A 26,211-nucleotide genomic window follows, 5' to 3' on the forward strand; every position below is an offset into this window, starting at 1 on the left:
ATTAGTGTGGCTCTCAAGCAGCTTAAAAATGGCAAGGCGCCGGGTGATGACGGAATAACGGCAGAACTCCTGAAGGCAGGTGGAAAACCGATACTGAAAGTCCTTCAGCGATTGTTTGATTCCGTTATTCACCAAGGCACAACGCCAGAGGCATGGCACAGGAGTGTGGTGGTTCTGTTCTTCAAAAAAGGTGATAATACCTTGTTGAAGAATTACAGACCCATCTCGCTGCTGAGTCATATCTACAAGCTGTTTTCGAGAGTCATTACGAATCGTCTCGCTCGTAGGTTTGATGACTTCCAGCCTCCCGAACAAGCCGGTTTCCGTAAGGGCTTTAGTACCATAGACCACATTCATACGCTGCGGCAGGTTATACAGAAGACTGAAGAGTATAACCGGCCACTTTGCTTAGCGTTTGTGGACTATGAAAAAGCCTTTGATTCGGTGGAAACTTGGGCTGTGTTTAGGTCACTGCAGAGATGCCGAATTGACTACCGGTATATCCAAGTGTTGCAGTGTTTGTACAAAAACGCCACTATGTCAGTTCGTATACAGGATCAGACTACGAGACCAATCCAATTGCAGCGAGGCGTGCGACAGGGAGATGTTATCTCCCCGAAACTATTTACCGCTGCGTTGGAGGACGTCTTTAAGCTTCTGGAATGGAACGGACTTGGCATCAACATTAACGGCGAGTACATCACTCAACTTCGGTTTGCCGACGATGTAGTCATAATGGCAGAGACTCTGGGAGACCTAAATACGATGCTCGATGGCCTCAGCAGAGCTTCTCAACCGGTTGGCCTACGAATGAACATGAGCAAGACGAAGATTATGTCTAATGCTCATGTTCCGCTTCAACCAGTAATCGTTGAGAACACTGCACTCGAAATTGTTGACGAATACGTATACCTAGGACACACGATCCAGTTAGGTAGGTCCAATTTCGAGAAGGAGGTGAACCGCCGAATCCAACTCGGATGGGCAGCGTTCGGGAAACTCCGTGCCATCTTTTCGTCAGAAATCCCTCAGTGCCTGAAGACGAAAGTCTTCGAACAGTACGTGTTGCCAGTGATGACCTATGGCTCTGAAACATGGTCGTTAACTATGGGCCTCATAAGAAGGCTTAGAGTCACTCAGCGGGCGATGGAGAGAGCTATGCTCGGAGTATCTCTACGCGATCGAATCAGAAATGTGGAGATTCGTAGAAGAACCAAAGTTACCGACATAGCTCAACGAGTCGCGAAGCTTAAGTGGCAATGGGCCGGGCACATAGTTCGGAGAAAGGATGGACGTTGGGGTCCCAAGGTGCTGGAATGGCAGCCCCGTACTGGTAAGCGCAGCGTTGGTCGACCCCCAACGAGGTGGACAGACGACATTAAGCGCGTCGCAGGTAGACGTTGGATCCAAGCGGCTCAGAATCGTGGAACTTGGAACTCCCTACAAAAGACCTATGTCCAGCAGTGGACGTCTATCGGTTGATGTGATGATGATGATGATGATGAAATTTTAATTTCCAAGCTTATTACAAAGCATGTGTTGAACCAGCAGATAACTGAATAGTAAAGCAAAAGTTAATGAAACCAAAATGAAACTATTGAAATGAATTAATATTCAATATGACAAACTTAAGTTTAATAAAATAATAACTTTTATTGTATTTTTAATATATCCGATGCGTTTCTGCTAAATATCGCAGGTTTTGGGTAAAAACGTTTTATACGGACATAAAGTATCATTTTAAAACCTAATATTCCTTATTCCCGTGAAGTAAGTATTTCGCGTTTTCATAATAATCATAGACTATAAAGTAAACGGATTTACATATTTCTTGACTTTAGATATAATTTATTCAAATGCTGATGTAAACATACCGTAGAGGATAAACATAATATCCTTTGATGCTTTACAAAGACTCGCTGCAAATATAATCTTGTTTCAAAACCTTTTCGAGATTCCTGTTTCACAAAGCGTAGATAAATAGTTATACATTTTTGCTGAATAAAAATAAACAAAGTTTATAATATGACGTCGGTTCTTTATGTGGCACACGATTTTCTCAGAAACTGAATTGAGAGGTTGTCAAGTACATACTCAGTATTCAGTAGTTTTCCACAATGTTTGCTGGAAAAGGGTAGAGATTTAAAAAGTTAGGTACCACAGAACTTAGAGATTTATTTATTTGTAGAAAAAACACATCTCGGGAGACTTTACTGTTGCCCAATTCGTCTTCCCAGGGCTACAAATGATATCAGCTAATTACAAATACTTGTATAAATGATATTATGAATAGGTAAACAGTATTAAAAAATAAAAAAAATAACCAAAATAAAACATAACTTAAATATATCACAGATTATATACTCTCTAATAACATTTCAATTTACTTTTGGAGCTGAAGGAGTTGGCTGTGAAATATATCTAAGTCTGCCCGCACAAGTCAATATTATTGTCAATTTTAATATTGACAATATTCATTATAATATTAATAATATTGAATTAGTGCGGGCAGCCATTGAGCAATCACAGCGCCAGTGGAATATCCCACTTTATTATAAACAAAGACACAACAGTTACATAAAGGATTCAATAAATGCTTTGAGACGAGTATCATCTAAATGTTCGCTAAGTTCAATGGAAGTTTCTTATTTTCAATTCTAGGAACTGACATGTGCAACTTTCTTCGATTGCTGTGGAATATTTAACATTAAAATTGGCTATTTTTTAAACGTAGTCATTTCAGGCTCAAAACGCGAGTCGTTCTCATCATCGTTTTCAACTCATTACCGTCCGAAACGGAAGTAGGGAACAGGTTTCCACATAGATTGAGAATGGTTTAGGCCGTAGTTAGTCGCGCTAGCTAAGTAAAAATTTGTGAACTTTACACGCCTATGAGAACTTTATGGAGAACTCGGAGGCGTACAGGTTTCCTCATGATGTTCTTCTTCAGCGTTAAAGCAAGTGATTTGAAATTGTTTGAAACGCACCTAACTCCGAGAAGTTAGAAGCGCGCGTGCTGGAATCGAACTCCGCCTATTCACCCCGAAAGGTAAGCTGAAGGCTTTCAACGCCAACCTCGAATTGGGGAAGTTTATTTTTATATACAAAAATGTATAGCAATATATTCCTACTGTAAATACCCTTCTGTTAGGGTTATTTATTAAGCCAAGATTATTTACTGTCACAATATTATTTAAATATATAAAATAACATGATCAAGATCCTAGTATTACTAGATAATTATGAATGTAATTTTTATTAATACTGTTTAGGGTAGATTTGTAATAGTTATTTATAATAATATTAAGTAAATTGTAGAAGATTTAACACGGATTGCGTTCGTTTCCGGTTCGCGCGCTTTTGCTGAGTATCACGTGATCAACAACAATTTAGGGGGGGACAAAGATGGCGCCTAAGGGAACATTCTACGAAAATTTAGGCATTTGAACGCGAACGTTCAAGGAATTCGAAACTTGTGTTAAATAGTGTCGAGTGATAAATGAAAATAAAAGTGTAAAAACGAATAAGGGAAATAAAAGCTAATAAAAAATAAGAAAGTTGTTTGAACTTTTGACCGTTGCCAATACTTCTAAGATGACTATTTTAAAAAGCGTGGGTAAATTGTAATTTTAAAAACATTCTAGACGTAAACACTTAGGATGCCGTGTGGTGACGTCAGATCAAAATACAGTTGTAACTACCCCTCCTGCGGGTGCTGCAAGATGTGACTAAGGGAATAAAACGGTTAGCGGGCAGTAGCTTGCTCTTTGCTATTACTACCATCTCCTGGTACCACCAATCCGTCTGCCCAGCGGCAGCGTAGTGATTATGGGCGGACACTCCCGTTCGAGAGGTCTTTGGTCCAGCAGTAGACTTTTATAAGTTGTCGATGAAATTTATGTGAGAACTATTGCAAAAATGGTACATGAGAGCCACGGTCTGTATCAAAGACGCATGGGATTGTCGGACGCAATAAAAGCATTGTTAGACTAGCGATAGAATTGTCTTATTTATGTCCAGAGCCATTAAATAATTAAAAAATGTATAAAGACGATGTCGTGCTATCTTTTTCGCACGACATACAGGCGTAAACCGATATGCGAATATTGTGCGAATGTGATCTGAAGTTAACAGAAGTCTGGGATTCTTCTTAGACCGACCACGACCAACTATGGTTGTTTCAACACTGGAAGCTTTAGTTTTGAGTTTACGAATGTATTTGTCGCCAATATCTTACTACACACACACATGTATGATCAACACTTTTGTATAATGTACCTACGCATCAAAAGTACGATTTACTTGAATACAGATTATAATTTTTTATTTTTATTTAGAATACTTTATTGCACAAACTTTGAAACAATACAAGAAACACACAAGAAAAAGAAAAAAAAAAAAAAATCTATTTAAAAAAAATATCTATATAAATACAGTTGCGTGCAAAGGCTGTCCTATTGCAAAAGCAATATCAAGACAACCCTTGTTGAAAGTGATTGAAAACATGAAAGTGGGACAGTGCAAACAATAAAACATACACACACGAAGAAAATTAATTGACTTTTAATTCGTTCTTTTCTTTTCGATTGCTTGAAAAAAGTTTTTAAAAATTATATTGAACGTTTCACTTGCAATTATATAGTAGCTTAGGAATGCAGTATACGAGCGTTCATATTTTTTTCTTTAAATATTCGATAAATAAATTAATATACGAGTACGAGTACATGATATTGATTTGTAAAAACTTGGTTCGGTTCATTTCCGAACTTGGCAAGTTACTGCCTTCATATCCATTATAACTATGTAAACACTCGAGCATCATCATAAGCCTAAGTATTTCTGACCTGATGAAAGCCTAAATATGACTTATCTGATGGTGCAGTCTAACATGTCATGGATAGGGGTATGGCAGTTAGGTATAAGCCATACCTACTCCTAATTAATAGCAAAATATTTGAACATTAAAAGTAAGAATAAACCTCAGTGGAATATACTAGGTTACATAAAATTTATAATTCGTTGAAAGGAATTTCCTTTTCAGCATACAATTCTACACTAAAGTACCCATTGACATCTTGAAGATGTCTCTTAAAAAAAAAGAGATGGTGATAACAAAAATTAAACACCCGGCTAAGTTTGTTGTGGGCTTCTCCTTAGACCAGGACGCGTTTGGAACCCTCCTAGCTTTAGTTTTAAGATTACGAATATGGTTATCGCCATCATCTCATTGCCGTGAACTTCTCATGTAATGTACGCATCAAAAGCGCCACCTTTGTGCCTACTCGAATATAGATATTTTTGTCTTTGACTATAGTTTCCACACGACATCGTATCGGAAAGCTAAATCTCTTGCCGGCACATCCTTATCGGGAGGGTTGTAACTAGCCAAGGCCTAAGAGCCACTAACAAGACCAGAGTAAATACAGATATTATAAATTCCCAAATTATCCTTGCCAATTCCATTTTAAATTGCAGTTATTTTATCACGTGTCATTGCATTAAAGGTCTCAGTTCCCTTAGAATTAAAAAAATTAGTATCTATCTATATCTATATATATAAAATAGAAAGTGTGTGGGTATGTTCTGTATAGGCTCCGAAACGGCTGGACCGATTTCAATGAAACTTTCAGGGAATCTCCGGATTGACCTGGCGAGTAATCTTGTAAAGTTTGGTGACGATCGGAGCACTCCTATTTTTGAATTACTGTCAAACTGTCAAATACAGCTTTTATTTACTATGATGATATTCTATTTTTGGGTGTACATGGGTGTAGATAATAATCTATAATATCTATGAGACTTATTGTTTAAATAAAATAAAGCAAAATCTAGCCCGGCGAAGCGGGCTGGGTACGCTAGTAATAAAATAAAGAAATGCTAAATATACTTTTGATATTACTTATGATATGTGATGAGAGAGGAAACCTGTTCTGAGCTATGGGAGAATTTTAGTAGTAGAGCTTATTGTGTCAGAGCTCGTCCGGTGAAGTACTACTTATTTCTGCCACAAAGGAGCTGTGTTCCGCTCTGAAGGGCGTGGTTGCCGGAGTCATTACAGGCATATAAGGTTTAGCACCTATGCCTCACTTTCTATGACGTGTTCCGTGCATGCCCTACAAAGTGTTGCTCTGTATATAAGCGACGGTTTTCCACTCATCAGATAGGCGATCTGCTTGGTACGTCGATTAATTTAAATTTCGAGTTAAAATAATGACGGTGCATAGTCAGTACATATATGAAAATTTAATTTATGTCCATAAAAATATATCAAAATATAAAAAGTAAATGCACTGTAACAATATAAATATTAGAAGCAAAAATAAACTCGTTGTGCAGTTTACTAGGCTACACAAAATTGCAAATTCATTCAAGGGCAATTGTATATTATTTTATAACAAATTACCAAATGAAATCTTTGAGATGTCTCTCAATAAGTTCAAAGTTTATATAAAACGTAAGCTTACAGAAAAATCCTACTATAATATTAAGGATTATTTAAACGATAAAAAAGCTTGGGTGTGGATTGCTCTAGCTTCATAGCTTAATTTAAATTTACTGGAAGATGGTATAACAAAAAAATAAATTTACCCGGCTAAGTTTATTGTGGGCTCTTCTTAGACCAGGGCGCGTTTGGAACCCTCGTAGCTTTAGATTTAAGTTGGCGAACGAAGTTATCACCATCCCGTTACAATTATGTAAACAAATATGTATGAACGCTTCATAAGTGCCTGTGAAAGAAATTTTGAATTTTAAATTTGAATAATTCAATATTTCTTTATTCATGTAGGCCTATCACAGGCACTTATGAACTATACACTATAAAAAAACACGTCACCATTTGGGGACTACAAATACAAGTAAAAACTAAATCCATGAACAGTACAGTCAATATACACGGTGACGATAACGCGAGTTCCATGATTTTTGTACACCCAAGAAGCTGAACGCGCATAAAGAAGTTTTCACTTAAAAAAAAATTATCATGACGCAGATATTTACTCACCATTTTCCCGTCCCTTTCTCTTCTTCTTTCCGCTTGTATTTGAAGACTTGCCGGATTTCTCCGACTTGTCTTTGCTTTTCCATCGACTTAACATTTTTTTAACATTCACAGTCAACGCCACGTATACATTTTAGAACACTCACTTTTATCTTTTTTTTGATACACAGCACATTTTTTTTTCTCTTTTTCACTTACACTTTAATGTTTACAGTTCATCGATTTCAGTTTCATTTGGTTTACATTCATGTTTAAAGACCAAATGTTTGACACTGTTTCATTAAATTTTCTATACATTAGTTCTAAAAGGTAATGTAAGGTCGAGATTTATTACGTATATTTAAGTTTTGGAACTGCGGATATAAATCATATGAAGAAAACCCACAAACAAAAGGGGATTCGAACTACGACCTCAATTGTATAAGAAAATGTTCGAAATTTCGACGATAGACTCCACGTGTTAAGACTCACCATGCTAGCCTAATAGGGGTTGACGAGCTTCATTACAATGAGACTTCCCGAAAGCGAACATCCTAACATCATAGTTCGGTTTGAAAGTGCTATGTTTAAGAACGAAAGTATGGTATAAGCACCAGTTTAGAGTCCCAAAGTAATATTTGAATTTTGCTTTACTTTATCGACCAGGGCTAATTTTGCCAGCCTAAGACCCATGATGTTTTATTCGGATCAGCATCATCATATCAACCCATTACTGGCCCGCTGCAGGGCACGAGTCTCCTCCCACAATTACAAGGGGTTAAGGCCGTAGTCCACCACGCTGGCCCAGTGCGGATTGGTGGACGATGTTTTTATGGTTCAGCACAGTGTATGCAAACTCATGCAAAAAAAAAAGCATGCAATTTTTTATATATTACCTAAGTAAAATAATTAAAGCTATATATTTATAGGGTAAAGATAATTGTAATCATCCATACCCTCAACCTATGTCTCTAGCGACCGTAAAAAAACTCTTTTTGATTCTCCTAGCGCCACCTGCATCATGGCCGTAATAAAAGCTCAAGCCAAGGTGCATGTATAAAATTGTGCATCGCAGAACGAAATGTAAGGAAAACTCGATAGATGGCTCTGTTAGTAATCAAATGCAACGATATAAATTCCACGTTTAAATATATATTTGTATTAAATATCGCTGTGTAACAGAGCCATCTAACGGGTTTTCAATGCACTTCGTTCTGGGATGCAAAGCAAAAGTTCAACTTATATGTATAAAAATATTTGCGATTTAATTCAAAGCAGTGTGATGCGCTTTCGATACATCTAGCGCCACCTGGCGCATAGGTATGACAACATTTCGAGCAGGTTGCAGTTGGTGCATGGCGGAACAAAATGCATTGAAAACTCGTTAGATGGCTCTGTCAAGAAAACAAAGCACAGCGATAATAAATAGAAGTATACTATATTTCTATTAAATAAATAAAGTAAATATCACTATGTTTGTGTTTTAACATCGTTAGTATTATGTACATGCAATTCGGTAATTACTTGTCATTATTATTTGTTGGACAAATACCTATTCCGATGAAAATAAACGGGCGTAAACGACTAATACTATGTACCTACCTACTACTATTAAGCAATTATACAATAAAGAGCACAAAGTGGACATTCATGTTCTACATCGAAATGAAAATTACCTGACTAGAATAATGTAAATGAGGTTGTACATCGCACGCAAGTATGGAGGACGTGGTTTTCTTGTATGCCAAGAACCTCCATAATCGTGAGGTGTGCAATCTTAGAAACATTTTCTTAGAATGATTGTGGGTATGTGTAAGGATGTCGTTGCAGTAGATAAGGGTTTTACTCCGCTATTCCTTGGCAAAGAGAGATTCTATAAGGCCCTGTCGGGACTGGATGTAGATCAAATCGCATCTGTATCCTGGTTACAGTTCGGTGACCTATTTGGGGAAACCGAGGGTATGATCTGTGCACTTATAGACGAAGTCATCAAGACGAGAAACTAGGTACCGGAAACACATTATGAAAGATGGAACTCTAGACATATTATGTCCCCTGGGGAGTCCCTCAGTCATATAACTTCCGGATGTTCTCATCTTGCTAACGGTGAATAATTGCACAGACAAAATCAAGTAGCCAGGATAATTCATCAACAAATTGCTCTTCGATATGGCCTTTTCGATTTGTACGATTACAATAGGTACGATTCGGCTTGAAAATAGCAGTGCATTGCGCTCTACTGGTCTCGAAAGGTTATAACTGACAGGTATATTAGAGCTAATTGTAAAAATATATATTGCGGTTAGTTTAAAGCAGTGTGATGCGCTTTCGATACTTCTAACGCCACCTGTGCCGCATAGCTGTAACCACATCTGGAGCAAGTTGCAGTTTATGCATTGCGTAACAAAATGCGTTGAAAATAGTTAGATGGCTCTGTTAGGAAAACATAGCATAGCGATATTGAATACAAATATAAATATATTTTATATATATTAAATAAAAAACAAAAAATTTTTACATTTTGCTTAATTTTTGTGCCTTTTGGAGTAGAGACTTTGGGACCGTGGGGTCCGGAGGCAAGAGCCCTTTTCAAAGAATTATCGAAAAGGGTTATCGAGTCTACCGGTGATCCTAGAGCGGGCAGTTACCTTGGCCAACGAATTAGTTTGGCCATCCCAAGGGGCAATCCTGCCAGCATCTTAGGGACTGTGCCTCGCTGCGGTGGTTTCGAGGACGTTTTAGATTTTATTTAGTTTTAAATAGTTTGTTTTAGGTTATATTTATATTTTAAAGAAACAATATTACTATAATAAAAAAAAAAATAATGTCTTCCTAGATTGCAGCACAACTGTGTTGTATTCGGTAATTACGGTTTTTAATAAAATTTGTGGGACAACTTCTTACTCGAGCATGCTAGCGCACTGTTTCAACATTAAAGTAAATTATCAAAGTCCAGTTCAAGAGCCAAGAGTAACATAGGCTATTCTCCGTCCCAGGAAAACAAACGGTACTCACTGGATTTGTAAAGTATTCGGCAATGACGGTTTTTCCATTTAATTTGTGGGACAACTTCTTACTCGAGCATGCTAGCCCACTGTTTCACCATTAAAGTAAATAATCAAAGTCCAATTCGAGAGCCAAGAGTAACATAGGCTACTTTCCGTCCCAGGAAAACAAACGGTTCTCACTGGATTTGTAAAGTAATCAGCAATGACGGTTTTTCAATTTAATTTGTGGGACAACTTCTTACTCGAGCATGCTAGCGCACTGTTTCACCATTAAAGTAAATTATCAAAGTCCAATTCAAGAGCCAAGAGCTAAAATATGTTTGTTTGTTTGTAATACTTTTGCGCCCTAACTACACAACCAATCAACTTGATTTTTGGCATAAACTTAGTTCAAAGAACGGAGAGTAACAAAGGCTACTTCCTTTCCCTGGAAAACAAACGGTTCTCACGGGATTTTTCAAAAACCGCTGTAAACAGCAACGAAGACCGCGGCAAACAGTTAGTATTATAATAATACCTACTAGTCTAAGCGGTGATAGAAATTTTAGAATTTTTATTTGTTGACTTTCTAAATACCAGTGAACTAAGTATGCACCTTCGACTCCTGCTTCGACACTAATACTCTTTGTTAGTGATAAAAGGTGAGACTATAGAATGCAATTTCTCTTTCAATCTTTAAAATCGGGAACCCAATATCAGCAAAATTGTATTGCTGCTACTAGGTCACACCTTTCTCGATTATTTTAAGCCTGTTGTGTTATTTAATAAGGTGAAACTAGAACACTTCCTGGGAACAGTCTTTTGCAATTAGTAAAGTTTACGTGATTGAACGTTACGTGATTACGGATTGAAGCTTCAAGATCAAGAAAACATATATTATTCGCACACCTCGATAAAAATATTTATCAGTCATCTTAGTACCCATAACACAAGCTACGCTTTCTTTGAGGCTAGATGGCGATGTGAGTAGTGTCGTATTGTATTTATTTAATTATTATTGAAAATAATCAGGACCGGCATGATGTCTTAACGTATAATTTTCGGTGATCCATGGACACCGAAAATTATACGTATATAATTATACTTTCTTTCAAAGAAAGAATGAAAGAAAAATCGTTTTTATTGTCAAACATTTGTTTAAAATGTTATAATTGTATCATTAATTAGTTTAATACTTAAACTGTACCCATAATACAAGCTACGCTTTCTTTGGGGCTAGATGGCGGCGCTTGTATTGTCATAGGTAGTATATTTATTTATTTTATTCTTATTATTTTATTCAAAACATTCAGGGCCGACACGATGTCTTAACGTATAATCTTGAATGTCCAGATATATCAAAGAAAGGACAAAAAATCATCTTTATTGTGGCACGTTTGTGAAAAATGTTACATTTGTATCATAAAAATTTTAAAATAAAATAAAAATGTATGACAAAAGCTGGCTCAGTATAGCTGCATGCTAAAAAACGCAGCACTGGTTTTCAGCCAAGCCCCCTTATCTTCTTCGTCGCCGAAACCTCGCGACAAAACAATAAGAACACTATCATAAAAAGGAAAATAACACCAAGTTTATATAAATAAACAAATCATGCATGTTAAAACTCCGTGATACTAAACTTTGACACAATCTGTTTAAGCGTTTTCCAAAAGTTCGAAACGTCTAAATATTAGGATATATATGAGAGTTTGTGTAGGAACTTTTGAAAAGCTATTATCAAGAAAGATTGTCTAGGCACGCCCTCTACGACCAAAGCATGAAGTTGTTTTAGTTCAGAGCAAGTTCTGCGTTTAAGATACATCTAGCGCCATCTGCCGCATTGCTGCAACATCGCCCGAGTCGGGTTGCACAAATGTGCATCGCAGAACGAAGTGTATAGAAAATTCGCTAGATGCCTCTGTTAAAATTATATTGCTCGCGTGGTTTTCCTACGAATTAAATAAATAATACAATTCTAGCAGAACCGCAGGGTGATTACGGTTCCAGCGACAGGTTTGGGACAGGCGTATATCTTGCAATCACTGCTGTCAAACGTCACTTTTGTTTATTTATTGTATGGAAAAGTGATGTTATTATTTAGCCAGCCTCCACTCATTTAGTCGTCACCGAATCCTCGCAAGTAAACAATAACAAAGCAATCATAAAAAAGGTCAATGGACGTGTAGCTCTGGGCTACACCCTTACTGCTACCGCTTAAACCGGTATTAAATATGTTATAATATTAATTAATAATTCAACTTTAAGCGAGGAAGGAAGGAGTAGGAAGTAATGTTAGGAAGTAATGTTCTGGATTACTACCATTGTCGCATATAGAGTGATGAAGGTATGATTAAAGGAAGGAAGGTAGGATGAGTTTCTATACCGGGAGGCGAGAAACGTTAGAAGAGCTTAAAACACAAGAGCATAAATGCTTCATGATACTAAACTTGGACACAATCTGTTTAAGGGCTTTTCCAAAGTCCGAAGCGTATTTATATTAGGATATATATTATGGTGTTGATGAGAGTTTGTTTAGGATCATTTTGATAAGCTCTTATTAAGAATCCCTAGAATTGCCTAGGCACGCCCTCCAGGACCATAGCGTGAAATTGTATGCTGCGTACTTTACAATTTAGTTCAGAGCAAGTTCGTACTGCGTTTAAAATACCTCTAGCGGCATCTGCCACATAGCTGCAACAATCGTCCGAATCTGGTTGCACAATTGTGCATCGCAGAACGAAGTGTACAGGAAACTCGCTAGATGGCTCTGTTAAAATATTATAGCTCGCGTAGTTTTAGTAGATTTAGTTAAAACTTAAATTTACGGAACGGTCTTGACTGAACAGATAGGTAACGTTTTGTCCCAAAAAAATATATAGTGTCCGCGCAACATGTAAATAAATTAACTTCCCGAGGAGCTATAAGTATAGCCTACAGGTAATTGCAACTAAAAACTAATATGTGTACCTAATTCATTACCTAAAGACTAATTCACCGCTAAAAACATCACGAGGCCCGTCTAGTGTATTCCCATCATCGTTCACTAATAAAAAGATTCATATCTATGATTTAATTTCATTTCAAAGTTAATAACAAAAGTCATAAAATATTATAACTTGCAACAAAGTTTGATCCATATTCCGAAACGAGAATTTTATTATTAATTACTTTTAAAAACCAAATCGTAAGGAATCTTTCGCACCCGCGTAGTAATAAAAAACCCTTATTGGAAAAGGGTTTAATTATTGGGTTTGTACTTCAACTACTGTTCCACAACTGCTAGAATAAATTTTATACGAGATATAATATGTAGTATATAATATATTCTATACTATATATACTAAGTAATTAGCTATAATTACTTCTATTTATATACTTCTATACCTACTAATTCGGCCGATTGGTGCTGAGGGCAGCGACCCTGCTTTCTGAGTCCAAGGCCTTGGGTTCGATTCCTACAACTAGAAAATGTTTGTGTGATGAACATGAATGTTTTTAAGTTCTGGGTGTCTATATTTATATTATGCATATTTATGTATCCTATTCATAAAAATATTCATCAGTCATCGTAGAACCCATAACACAAGCTACTCTTACGGGCTAGATGGCGATGAGTGTATTGTCGTAGTATATTTATTTATTTATTTACTTATATTATAAAGAGAAAAAGGTTTGATAATATTATGTGAATATTATGACCAAATTGGTATAAAATTCATTGATAGTTCATTACCTACTCATGAAAATAACCGTAGGCGTCTACGTGATTTCCGAGGCCCGAGAGTAAAATTGTTTTAGAGTGTTGTTCTTTCATTTATTAAAAAAACCTAATAAAATTTTGTTCTCTCTTTTCATTTGGTGAAATTATTACGAACCAAATTCAAAAAGGTTTTTTTCATGTAGACCTATGAAAGGCACATATAATATGTAACCATTAATGTTGGCGATGGTGAAAACTACATTTCTTAACTAAAAACTACATTTCTTAACTAGGGCAACTAAACCAAAATAACTTAAATTATTTATTTCATACAAATTTGAGGAATTTCCTAATGTCTAAATGCCATTTTACGAAGCTTAAACTATGTTTAGAATGCGTTGGAATCAATACATAAGCCATTAAATAATGACTCAAGGAGAGACGACTATTTTTCAAAAAAAAAACCTTTGTAATGCTTTAGTATGAAGATACCAAAATGTCGCTTGGTAATGATTTCCTTTGTTCAAAATTTTTTTTTTTTTTATATAATTATTACTTCAAATTTTGTCAAAGAATTTCAACATAGTTATGTCGAAAGAATCTAGCCTACATCTGTTACTGTTTACAAACCTCGAAAAATACGGTGGTGGTAGTACCTAGTTAGAATTAAAACAAATTAGTAGTAGTAAGATTGATTTAATTTTAAAAACGCCGAGTTTTGATTCTAGGAAAGTTATATCCAAAATTAAAAATAATCTAATCCAAAATACTCCAGTCTACTTCTATATAATATTTAATACCTATGAGGTCATAGAGATTAAATATTAACCCATTAAAATCTAACTACTCGGAGAAAAGATTTGTAGGTGCTTACTCCAAAAATATCGGAAATTTAAAAACTATTTCTCTCCCAAACTTAAGGAAACAACGTGAAATCTTTGAAAGGCAACCTATAAAAAAACACCGTTTTAAGATTAACGTACTATTTTATATTAATGTAGGTACAATACTATAGTGTTTTATGTGTTTTGATATGGTAGGTACCAGTTACTGGAAACAAAACCAAATTATAAATTGTATCGCTAAGTTCTTCCTGGAACGGGAATAAGTATCAGACTAGCCAAGTTAATACACAGTTATCACATCCATAAAAAATCTTCTTATTACTACGAATAGTAATCTTGGATCGAATGCTACCTACAAACCATAAAATCACGAGATATGTCGTCTATAAGTACCAGCAATCCAATAAAACAACTACATAAATGTAATATATATATAACCTCCCAAAATACGAAACCGTCCGAACGACCTACAATGTAAACAAGGGTAACGCATAGGTTCTCTTTCACATCCAGGGCCAAATCCCTGAGCTAAAATGCATAGTAATACGCTATCTCTGTCATAACTTTTGCATGCGCAATCAATACAGATGTCCAGGTCCCGGTCCGGTCTAATCTGTCAATAAACACCTGTGGTATGATTTGTGACGGGCTAGCTCGCGTTTATAATAGTTCTTTAACGATAAAAGCTCAAGAAACGGTAAGAAACTATATTATTTCGTAGTGTTAATTATTGTGCGTGCGAATGGATAAGCGTTGTTTATTCTAAGTGAGTATTAAATGGATATTTTTCTATTGCTCGGAAAAAATTCCCATCTTGCTTTTTTTCTCATGAAAATTTATACGTATACATTAACACTGGCTTTCCATATATCATGAATTGTTATGTGTTCATATAACTTTTTGTTTCCCGTGAAAATGAAGGCTTATCTTTTGCGATGGCGATTTCTGAAGTTATACCACGCCTTTTCGTACCTTATGGTTACAAGAACTGTTTGCCATCAGCCATATTAGTACACCGTCCCACTTGGCACATACTTGCTCTATCTTAGACGAGCACGTTATAAAAAAAGGTACAAAATTACTTAGTTAGATTTAGATAGTTTTAAGCGTTAAATAATTATTAAAGATTTTATTATTAGGCGTCTGTAATAATCACTGAGACTGACAAAAAAAGGTCAAATTGGTAGGCTCCATGTTGACCTTTATTACCTCCGAAGTGTGTGTGTGAGTTTATCGCTCAAATTTTGTATGTAACATCCTAGTGTAGTTTATAGTATGGTAGCCAATTAGTACACATTCGTCACAATGTTACTTCCATTGTGCGACAGTTAATAATTTTTTTTTATGTGTAAGTGATAATGATGGCTGAGTATTCCGAAATTAGAATCAAACAAACATATTTTGTTTATTAAGTTTATGAATATCTTAACATCAAAGCAAATATTTTCGACTTAATGGTTGTCCGCTGTACACAATTCGGTAAAAGTTTCCCTACTTAAAAAAATTACAAAGCTACCTACAATTTTATTTTTATTTATTATTTACAATTTAGGGATCAAATAAAAAGTTACTTTATAACTGATTATTTCGCTTATGTTTATTTTTTTTCGACAAATAAACATTGCAAAAAAGAAATAAGAAAAGTGCACAGTCTTGTTTTTTTTTTCAAGTTTTAGTCGGTACCGGCCAGGTCACGCTTTTAAACAGGCAACAAATATAATCAGACCCCGAAGACTGTCACCAGCGACTTTCTAGTTAACTAGCGCAATCGACTGATTTGCACTATTACAACTAGACAATCAAGAATAAGAAAAAAGGGAATAAGCGGCTGTTTATTGTGCTTCTTATAAAATAGGGTGCGTTTGAAACCTCATGTTAAACTATGGTTTAAAATTTTAAATAAACAATTGTAGTACACCTTACAATAACGTAAAACAAAATGAATAGCGCTTCGGCAAGCCCTCCGAGCAAGCCATCTTGAAATAAAGATGTTATGAGATGGAGATCAATTTTGAGAGTCGTTCTATTATACTAATAATTACTCTTATCAATTTCAGTTCCCGAGACTTCTTTCTCTCCGACTTCATCAACTCAAAGGGTTGATTTTGAAAGTGAGTACTTATAATTATTAATATTATTACTTATAAAAATCATCATGTAGGACCTATTTTTCTTTTATTATTAAAATTTAGCCCTTGACTGCAGTTTTGTTAAATGATAATGCAGTTTATGATATGCTTGCTAATATGTTAGTGCAGATATAACAGGTTAATGGCTTTGCAGCCGGGGGTAAAAAATGTTATCTCGTAAACGACTTTCTTTTGCAAATTATTTTAAGAAGTATTGTGACACAATAATAAAAAAAAAAAAAAAACTTTCAAATAAAAAGCTCGGCAACAACTTTTAGCAATCGCTAAAAATCGCAATTATTTTGAGATATTTTTAAAATATTTATAAATATTCACTTTCTTGTGGAAGTGGTGTAGTTTGGGGCCTAAATGAAATTTATTGTAAATGAATTTAATATAGAAATAGAAATTAAAAATTTACATACAGAGATTAGAGGATTAGAGGGGTAGCGGTGGGGCCAAATAGATATCTAATCCGATTCTATCTCGATCTTCATACAGTACCTCTTGTGCTGTAAGAACTGAACAGGGCGTTTATACAGCCCTTTTAATGGGTGTCGGTTGAAGTCTTTATTTTGCGAATTTAATAATGAACCCGGAATTAACTAGACATAGATACTTTTCGTGCGCGGTATTAGATACACATCTACCAATATAAAATATACCTTATACGAGATGCGGTATTTATAATTTATAATGCAATTAATAATAACGTAGGTATCATCAGAACAGTCCACTGCTGGACTAAAGGCCTCTCGCAAAAAGATAGTTTACCCGTAATCACCAGTTGGCGCTCGCTGTACTTAGATGGTAGCATAGAGGACGGTGTTGCCCGTTCTCGTTATATTGCCTTAGTCGCCTCGGGAAGTGGAGGACTGGTGACATCTGTATTCTGATCTAATATAATATACTAGCGGACCCCAGCGCCATTTGTCGGGCTAATTTGTGAATCTAAACCATCCAGGGTGCCACCCAAACGTATACAAAAAAAAACATTCAAATCGGTCCTACCGTCTAGGAGGACTTCAGTGACATACACACGCACACAAGAAATATATATATAAAAGAGAAAGTATGTTCCGTATAGGCTCCGAAACGGCTGGACCGATTTCAATAAAACTTTCGGGAATCTCCGGATTGACCTGGCGAGTAATCCTGTAAAGTTTGGTGACGATTGGAGCACTCCTATTTTTGACCTGTTAAACTGTCACAGCTTTTATTTACTATGATGATATTCTATTGTTGGGTGTACATGGGTGTAGATAATGAATGATCTTCACCCGCTCAAGAAGAGAATAGAAGAGAATGAATACGGAGAGAAATAAATGATTTTATATATTATGAGACTTAAATTAAAAATTTAATTATGTAAGTTTATTGTATAAATAAAACAAAGCAAAATCTAGCCCGGCTAAGCGGGCTGGGTACGCTAGTATAATATAATAATATTTACTTTCGTTAATAGTTAAAAATCGCATTAAATAACAAATAAGCAAACGTTCTGATTTGGTACTACAATAATCGATTAAATAGTGTGCACTCCCAATAACCCCCTAGGCAGCCCCTATAACTAGTGTGATATTTTCTACCTCAGCTGAGTATTACTTATTTGAACGTGTGAAAGCTAACTACGATTAGTATTGAAGCAGCGCCATCTAGCTTCAATACTGGGAAACAGGCTTGTCACTAGATGGCGCTCAATCTTTATGCTGTATGAGCTAAGCAGACGGTGGCAGATGCCTGCCCACACCGTGTATAGATTTCTACGCGGCGTCGTACATTTGGCTGCGTCTTTGTCACACTGCTCCAATGGTTGCCGGAAATTAACGATTATTATGAAATGTAACTGCGTTACAACGATAAACGGTTTAAGGTAGTATCGAATTTAATTCACAGAATTGGGTCTGCCCGGGAATTCAACTCGGGATCTCCAGCGGGTTAGGTATCCTGAAGGACGACAAGAGGAATTCGTTATCCGCAGAATGGACATGCTAACCACTAGTCCCGAGAATGACGTCATGGGAAACATACAACCTTTCTTGCATGTCGTTAGATTACAGTAAAATAAACATTTTTGCGCACTTCAATTTCAGATCCAGATTAAGAGTCTACATCAAAGCTTTGGCTTCTCTTCTTTTCTTAAGGTAGGTAAGTACCATGTTGTTAAGATATCTACTATAAACTGTTAATATTACGCTAAAACGGTAGAGCTGATGAATTACCATAACTATGAAAAACATAAAGCATATGTGCATTCGATTACAATTTAGAAGAAAAAAAACAACTGTCATTAGTTGGTTTTGAAAAACGAGCAATTCGTTTATATTTTTGCTTCAGAAAAGGCCATTTGCAAGAAGTTTTGTATTAAAACAGGGTTTTTATCTAGTACATGAGTAGTCTTTTCTAAAATAAAGAAACCATTTTACGCAAAAAGAGAACAATAATATATCAGTTTGCTTAAAGTGGAACTAATTGGTACATGATTTTTTTTTAATGACCGCAACTGAACTTGTTTCTTAAATTAATATAGTACTCAATACCTCTCGTAACTCAGACACGGCTTGGATCTTATTTAGTTTTAACGTTTTGCTTTTGAAGATTCGGAAAATTAAAAAAAGTCAAAGTCAACCATATTGTAATAAAATAATTGTAGAAATTGTACTAATGTTTTTTTTTTCATACGGAACAAACAAATACGTTGTTGATAAATAATATACTAGGAGAGCTTCAAGCCTACCACCTCTTAAAGCAGTAATAATTTTGAATGAAAGATTAAGTATTTTACGTTCGTTTTACCGCTTTCTATGGTAAATAATATTTCATTTTCCAGATCTAAAAACTCCTATAGTAGAGTTTAAAGACAGCATTTAAATATAGCTAATTGAGTTGAGTATTTTATTGCAATAAAATACTCCATAATATAATAATCAATACAAATCATAATAAAATCTATATATATATAAAAGAGAAAGTGTGTGGGTATGTTTCGTATAGGCTCCGAAACGGCTAGACCAATTTCAATGAAACTTTTAGGGAATCTCCGGATTGACCTAGCGAGTAATCCTGTAAAGTTTGGTGACGATTGGAGCACTCCTATTTTTGAACTGTCAAACTGTCAAATACAGCTTTTATTTACTATGATGATATTCTATTGTTGGGTTTTTGGGTGTAGATAACGATCTTCCTCCGCTCGAGAAGAGAATAGAAGAGAATGAATACGGAGAGAAGTAAATGATTTAATATATTATGAGACATAAATTAAAAATTAAATGATGTAAGTTTATTGTTTAAATAAAATAAAGCAAAATCTAGCCCGGCAAAGCTGGCTGGCTACGCTAGTACTCAATAAAAAACAAATAAATAAAGATAAATTTCTTTTGAATAATATTATTTATCCTTGGCATTACAATTTATAATGTCGTTGCTTAAACGATCAAAACAACGTAAGTGTTTTCTCTTGTTTTGTAACCTAAAGAGAATTCCACCTGTCAGTGGCTAAATAAGAAGAAAGGAAAAAAATAAAGCAAACAATTTCAAATAGCAATGCTTAAACTGTCAGAAACGGGATTCGCAATCGCTAAAATGAAATGAGCTTCAAATACACAGAAACCTTTGCGGGCATTTTCACGTCACTTAATAAAGTTTTCGATAACCTCCCTGGCGCAGCGGTAAGCGCCGTGGTTCTAAGTGGGAGGTTCCAGGTTCGATTTCCGGCAGGGGCAATTTAGGATTTTATAATTTCTTAATTTTCTCTCTGGTCTACTCCGGTGGGAGGCTACGGCAGTGGCTAATTACCCTACATACAAAGATTTGCCGCAAAGCAATTTAGCGTTCCGGTACGATGTCGCGTAGAAACTGATTAGGGGATTGGGTTTAATATAAATGCCATGTCCCTTAACAGGTTAGCCCGTTACCAAGGTGGTAAACATCATCACTTAGCACCAGGTGAGATTGTTGTGAAGGGATAACTTGTAGTAAAGTAAAAGAAAAGGAACAAATAGTTTCAGCGCAATGGTTGGTTTCTTGCATAGATGATCTGGCTTGCTTTGAAATGCTTCTTTTTACTGTTGTGAATCTACTTAGGTGTGTTCTCTGCTACTCGATAAGGTTTTATCATACTTGAATCAATCTTATAGGAACACGGGAGACAAACATACAAATATATTTTTTTTATGTTCGCGATCCCTACCCGCGTACTTTACTAATGTTACAAATGCGAAAGTTGCTGCGTTTAAGAAGGAAAAACATGGGAAAAAATCTACAAACTAGCTTTTTTCATAGCAACGGATCAATGTTTTGTAAAACTTATTATGAATTAATTTTTATTCTATAAATTTTTTTATTATATACTAGCGGTTCTTCGCGACTTCGTCCGCACGTTTGTCAACCTTAAATGATAGTCATTTGTTGTCCCAGACTGTGTTTTAGAATTTTGAAAAGGAATCTCTCAAAAAAGATATTTTCCGCTGTATTTGCAACATGTCTCATTGGTTTGTGTGGTAGCTATTGGTCGTAGCGTTATGTTATATTAGCCTTAAGCCGATAAATAAACTATCCAACACAAAAAGATCTTGAGATTAGAGCGTTTAACTTAACAAATTTCAAAAGGAAAAATTCTTTTGTTTCAAATACTTAAAACGATAAGTTCACTTTTTTGGTAAGAATTCATAATTTTGTATACTATGCCCAATAAACATGTAATATATTATTTTAAATATAAAATACTTTTTGTTACTTAAATAAAAACTATAGCGTTTTTATTTGCGGTCACTGACTTTACTCTACATTAAAAAAAAATGATTATCAAGCTCAATCAACTCCATTGTATATCTCTTACCGTTAAGGCAGCGTTCGTAAGAAATGTTTTCATTCGACCGCTTTTTGTTTGACTTACTTTGCAAATCCGAGTATGGAAAAGTTATTTTCAGTATTCAAGCCTATGGCAACCATAAATGCCTTTATATTGGTAAAAAAAATCTAAATCGGTGATTAATCAATTCTGTTGTCAATGTAAAAAATATTTTGTAAAAGTATTTTTTCTGTAAAAAACTCTCTCTACCTAGGGGTTGGAATAGAATGTTTGTTCCTACTAATTCTTATTTTCATTGGATTTCTTTACGATCTTAAAGAAATAACATTAAAGAAATTCTAATTCTAACTCAAAATTCATTTATTTCAGGTAGGCCTACTTTATAAGCAGTACTGAAACGATAACCGGTTCGGAAAGCAGATTCTATCGTGTAGAAGCCGGCAAGGATCTCAGCTGCTCGAAGAGACTAATTGTATAGGTATGTACTTCACCTTTTAGCCTAAATTCAAATTCAAATTCAAAATTTCTTTATTCATGTAGGCCTATCACAGGCACTTATGAAGCGTTCATACATATTTGTTTACATAATTGTAACGGGATGGTAATAACTTCGTTCGCCAACTTAAATCTAAAGCAACGAGGGTTCAAAACGTGCCCTGGTCTAAGAACAGCCCAGAACAAACTTAACCGGGTAAATTTATTTTTTTGTTATCACCATCTTCCAGTAAATTTATATTAAGCTATGAAGCTAGAGCAATTCACACCCAAGCTTTTTTATCGTTTAAATAATACTTAATATTATAATAGGATTTTTTGTACGCTTACGTTTTATATAAACTCTGAACTTATTAAGAGACATCTCAAAGATTTCATTTGGTAATTTGTTATAAAATAATATACAATTGCCCTTGAATGAATTTGCAATTTTGTGTAGCCTAGTAAACTGCACAACGAGTTTATTTTTGCTTCTAATATTTATATTGTTACAGTGCATTTTCTTTTTAAATTTTGATATATTCTTATGGACATAATTTAAATTTTCATATATGTACTGACTATGCACCGTCATTATTTTAACTTCTTTAAATTTATCCCTTAATGACTCTTTTGGGCCCATTTTATATATCGCACGAACAGCCCTTTTCTGCAGGACGAAAATAGAATCTATATCAGCAGCATTACCCCATAATAAAATGCCATAGGACATAATGCTGTGAAAATAACTAAAATAAACAAGCCTAGCAGTTTCTATGTTTGTCATATGACGAATCTTTTTTACCGCGTATGCTGCAGTCTGTTCGCTAAATTATTTATATGTGGGCCCCATTGAAGCTTAGCATCTAAAGTAATTCCTAAAAAGATTGTCGTATCCACCAAATCCAACTCCTCATTATTAAGTTGTACTTATTATAGACAGTTAATAGTTATTTGTACAACTGTTGTATAAAAGGAGTATGAAAACACGAATGGGGTTTGTATGAGTGGTAATAGAATCACATGAGTGTTTTAAGGCTTTATCACCAATAATATGAATCCCCCAAGATTCTGAAACAGTAAGCTTACTGCTAACATTAAAACAAACGGTTCTAGTAACCTAATATCATTCATTACTGAGTACAAATAAACAACAGGAGTAAATCATATTTTGTATAGTGCAATTAGTAAAAATAACTACAATATGTTGTCTTTTTTTAAAATTCATGCAGATGTTCTTTTTTAGATATGTATTCAAATAAAAGCATTGAGCATTTAGAATGTGAACCCTTTGCGCAAAGGTATTGAAAAAAAAAGAAGAAGTGTTATCATTGAAATTCAGTACAACATTATACCTATAATAATGATATAACAGTTATTAAGACATGTGTTCTTTCATGTAAGTAATAAGTGTACTGTTTCTGGATCTTTTATAGAGGATTTAAAACATGAAAAAAATAACTAAAAAGGTTATTTCTTCAAATTGAAGTTTTGTTCACTGCTTTCCTTATTCAGTCTGTAATTAATGTAATAATTGCGTATTCTTTTTTCGAAAGTGATTTGAATATTTCCGCGGATGTTTGAGTAAAAGCATTTGTTTACAAGGACTGCGTTTGCTTTGTAGTAAAAGGGGCTAATGAACGCCTAAGATTCATTTCCGATTTAACACCATATTACGATATGGCGGTGTATCCGCGTTTGAACGTCACAATGCAAACAAGATAGAAACGCAATAAAGGCTTATTGCGCCGCATCTGCAAACGGTGATATTTACTTGGCTGTTAGATAAATACAGATCGTTCATTTTGCAGATTGAAGGATTAAATTAACCACAGTTTAAAAAAAATATAAAGAAAACAATATACCAGCAATGGGGTTTTTAATTGAATGTCAAAATGTATGTTAGCGATTTGAAGCATACCACAAAAAACAAGGTCCATAAAGATTAATTGAAATTGATTGCGCCTTTATTATATTTTTCTTTTATGTAATTAAAAACCACTAAGGTTACCTTAAGAGTTATCAGAAAAAAATGTAACCTTCTGAATTTCTTTCTAGTTATGTTTGGCATAAAAACTACTCATCCAATTTTCCTAAAACTTTGCAATATCTTATGAGGTCTAGATCTAATACTTATGAGGTTCACTGGAACTCCTAATATTATAGTAGGGTGTAGTGTCAGTAGAAGTAGTAGAAGTAGTGGTAAAGTCACTACAAACATACATACTTTATTATGTTCTTTATTAATAAACCAACGAAAAGTACATTTTGTAGGGTAATAATAATTACAAACTAAAATTTATATTAACAATAAATATAAGCCGTCTAAAAGTTCACTTATGGTTATGGTACCCAAAATGCTGGCGCTATTGCCCCTTTGAAAAGCTAGATTTAGCCGTTGGGCTAAATTAAGTGCCAGTTGACGTATGGACCAATTTTTGTGACACTATGTTACATACATACCTACTTGGCGTTTCAAAAGTGACTATAATGTAGTAGGCCTTACTAGAAAAAAATTAATTTTGAATTTTATCCCGGAATAGATTTTCAATTGCCTTTATTTTAATAGAATCAAGTACTTTCTACTACTTTTTTCTACTTATAAACGAATACATTTAAATTATGCGTGTAGAAAATCTTTCACTTACAAAATAGATACACACAAAATAGAGTTCTGTATTGTTGAAGTAGTGTGCGGTTTTGCGGATTTTTTTTTTATTTCTGAGTTTGAAATGATTTTTTTTTTATTTCACTTTCTCTAGTGTCTATGCTTAAATGAGAGCATTGTGTCTTAAATTGTTTTGTTCACTTCTAATAATTTTTTTCAATGCATTATGTACATTGCTTAAAATTTGTGAGGGTTCAGGTTAAAATGAAAAAAAAGTAGCCAAAAAGCAGTAGAGTGTTTTATTAGCTTATCAATTAGTATTCCAAATTTACGAAGAAAAATAAAAGTTAGATAGATAATATTATTAGATAAATTAAAGTATACTACAATTATTTAAGCTGTTATAAAATTAAACCAAATCGTTTATTTAAATGTGCTTGGCCTAAATTTAATTAGACAAAATAGTAAAATACTACTTCATATTATTATTTAATTAGTAAATTACTGCCTATTAAAAATATAGGGAATTGGAAGTATGAGAGAGTACTCGGTCGAGTGACTCTGAAGAATTTACGCCGGTGGGCTAGTCAAATCTTTTTCCGGAATTTCAAAATAACAATACCGTAAAACAGACGTATGCTAAAAACCAACAAATATTGAATGCAAGAAATGTTTTTTTATTGTTTTTTCAACTTATTCGTTTTCCATACAATTGATGTAAAAGTTTTAATCGGAAATTCAAAATTTAAAATTCTTTTATTTCAAGTAGGCCTAATATTAGCACTTTTGAAACGTCAAGTCTGTCTGTTTGTAGTGACTCTACCACCGGTTCTACCGAGAAGAAGCCGGTAAGAAACTTAGCAGTTGCTCTTTTCTAACATCAACAATTTGCATTTTACATTTTAACGTTCATTTTTCTACATTGTGAGAGGTGAAAGCGGAGCTGGCTGATTCCAACCAACCTTGTCATTAAGAAATTCATCAATTGTATAGTAACCTCGCTGTAAATCCGATAATATGTAAAGAGGTTTGATGATAGAGATGGGGCAAATCGGGGCATTTTATTTCTTAACTGTAGGTGCACTATTAACCGAAATCTTTATCGTTTAGTTAAGTTTTAGCAATTTTAGTGCTGTCTGCAAAATGCAAAAAGCATTATTTCATTTAATCGGGCCTGGAAACGCATTTATAATTTATTTTATTATTAATAATAACAAAAATAAACTTACGTAAACAAAAAAGTAATTATTTAAACTTATTTTTATTTTATTAATATTTTTAAAGGAGATAATCATAATCCTCTGTAATTTCCCTGTATAACTTGCAGTCAGTAGCGAAAAACGCCTAATATTATAATAGTTACGTGAATAAATATCTACTTGCCAAGGTTGTAGTGCATATAAATCAATAAATTGTTGCTTTTTAAAGTCAATTTACTTGCTCAAACAGTGTGGAATTCAAAGAAATAATATATTCTCAAAATTACTAATAATTTGAGTTTTTTCTCAATTTCATTTGGCTGGTTTTTAAATGATGTTTTTTAATAACAGTAATTTAAATAGATTATGAGATGGCGGAAAACGTGCAAATATATTTTTATTTATTTGTATTTATAATAAAAGCTCGTTTTTTAATGGTATATCACGCAGCAACGTTCGCATTGATCAGCATGGAAGGAC

General features: G+C 34.5%; 1 protein-coding gene across 6 annotated transcripts in view; it reads right to left on the reverse strand.

The window, feature by feature from the left end:
• Positions 1-26,211, reverse strand: part of LOC120636213 (coiled-coil domain-containing protein AGAP005037) — a 175,879-nt gene that overhangs the window by 148,353 nt on the left and 1,315 nt on the right. For 5 of the 6 annotated variants that reach the window (XM_039907585.1, XM_039907584.1, XM_039907583.1 and 2 more), the window contains exon 1: positions 7,004-7,462. In XM_039907585.1, the coding sequence (XP_039763519.1) occupies positions 7,004-7,097 (94 nt within the window). In that variant the 5' untranslated portion in view covers positions 7,098-7,462. Of the gene's footprint in view, positions 1-7,003; positions 7,463-26,211 lie in introns of those variants that run through there. The other variant, XM_039907581.1, reaches the window with a different exon arrangement.

The sequence above is a fragment of the Pararge aegeria genome, chromosome Z (genome assembly GCF_905163445.1).
Source record: "Pararge aegeria chromosome Z, ilParAegt1.1, whole genome shotgun sequence".
Taxonomy (NCBI): Eukaryota; Metazoa; Arthropoda; class Insecta; order Lepidoptera; family Nymphalidae; genus Pararge; species Pararge aegeria.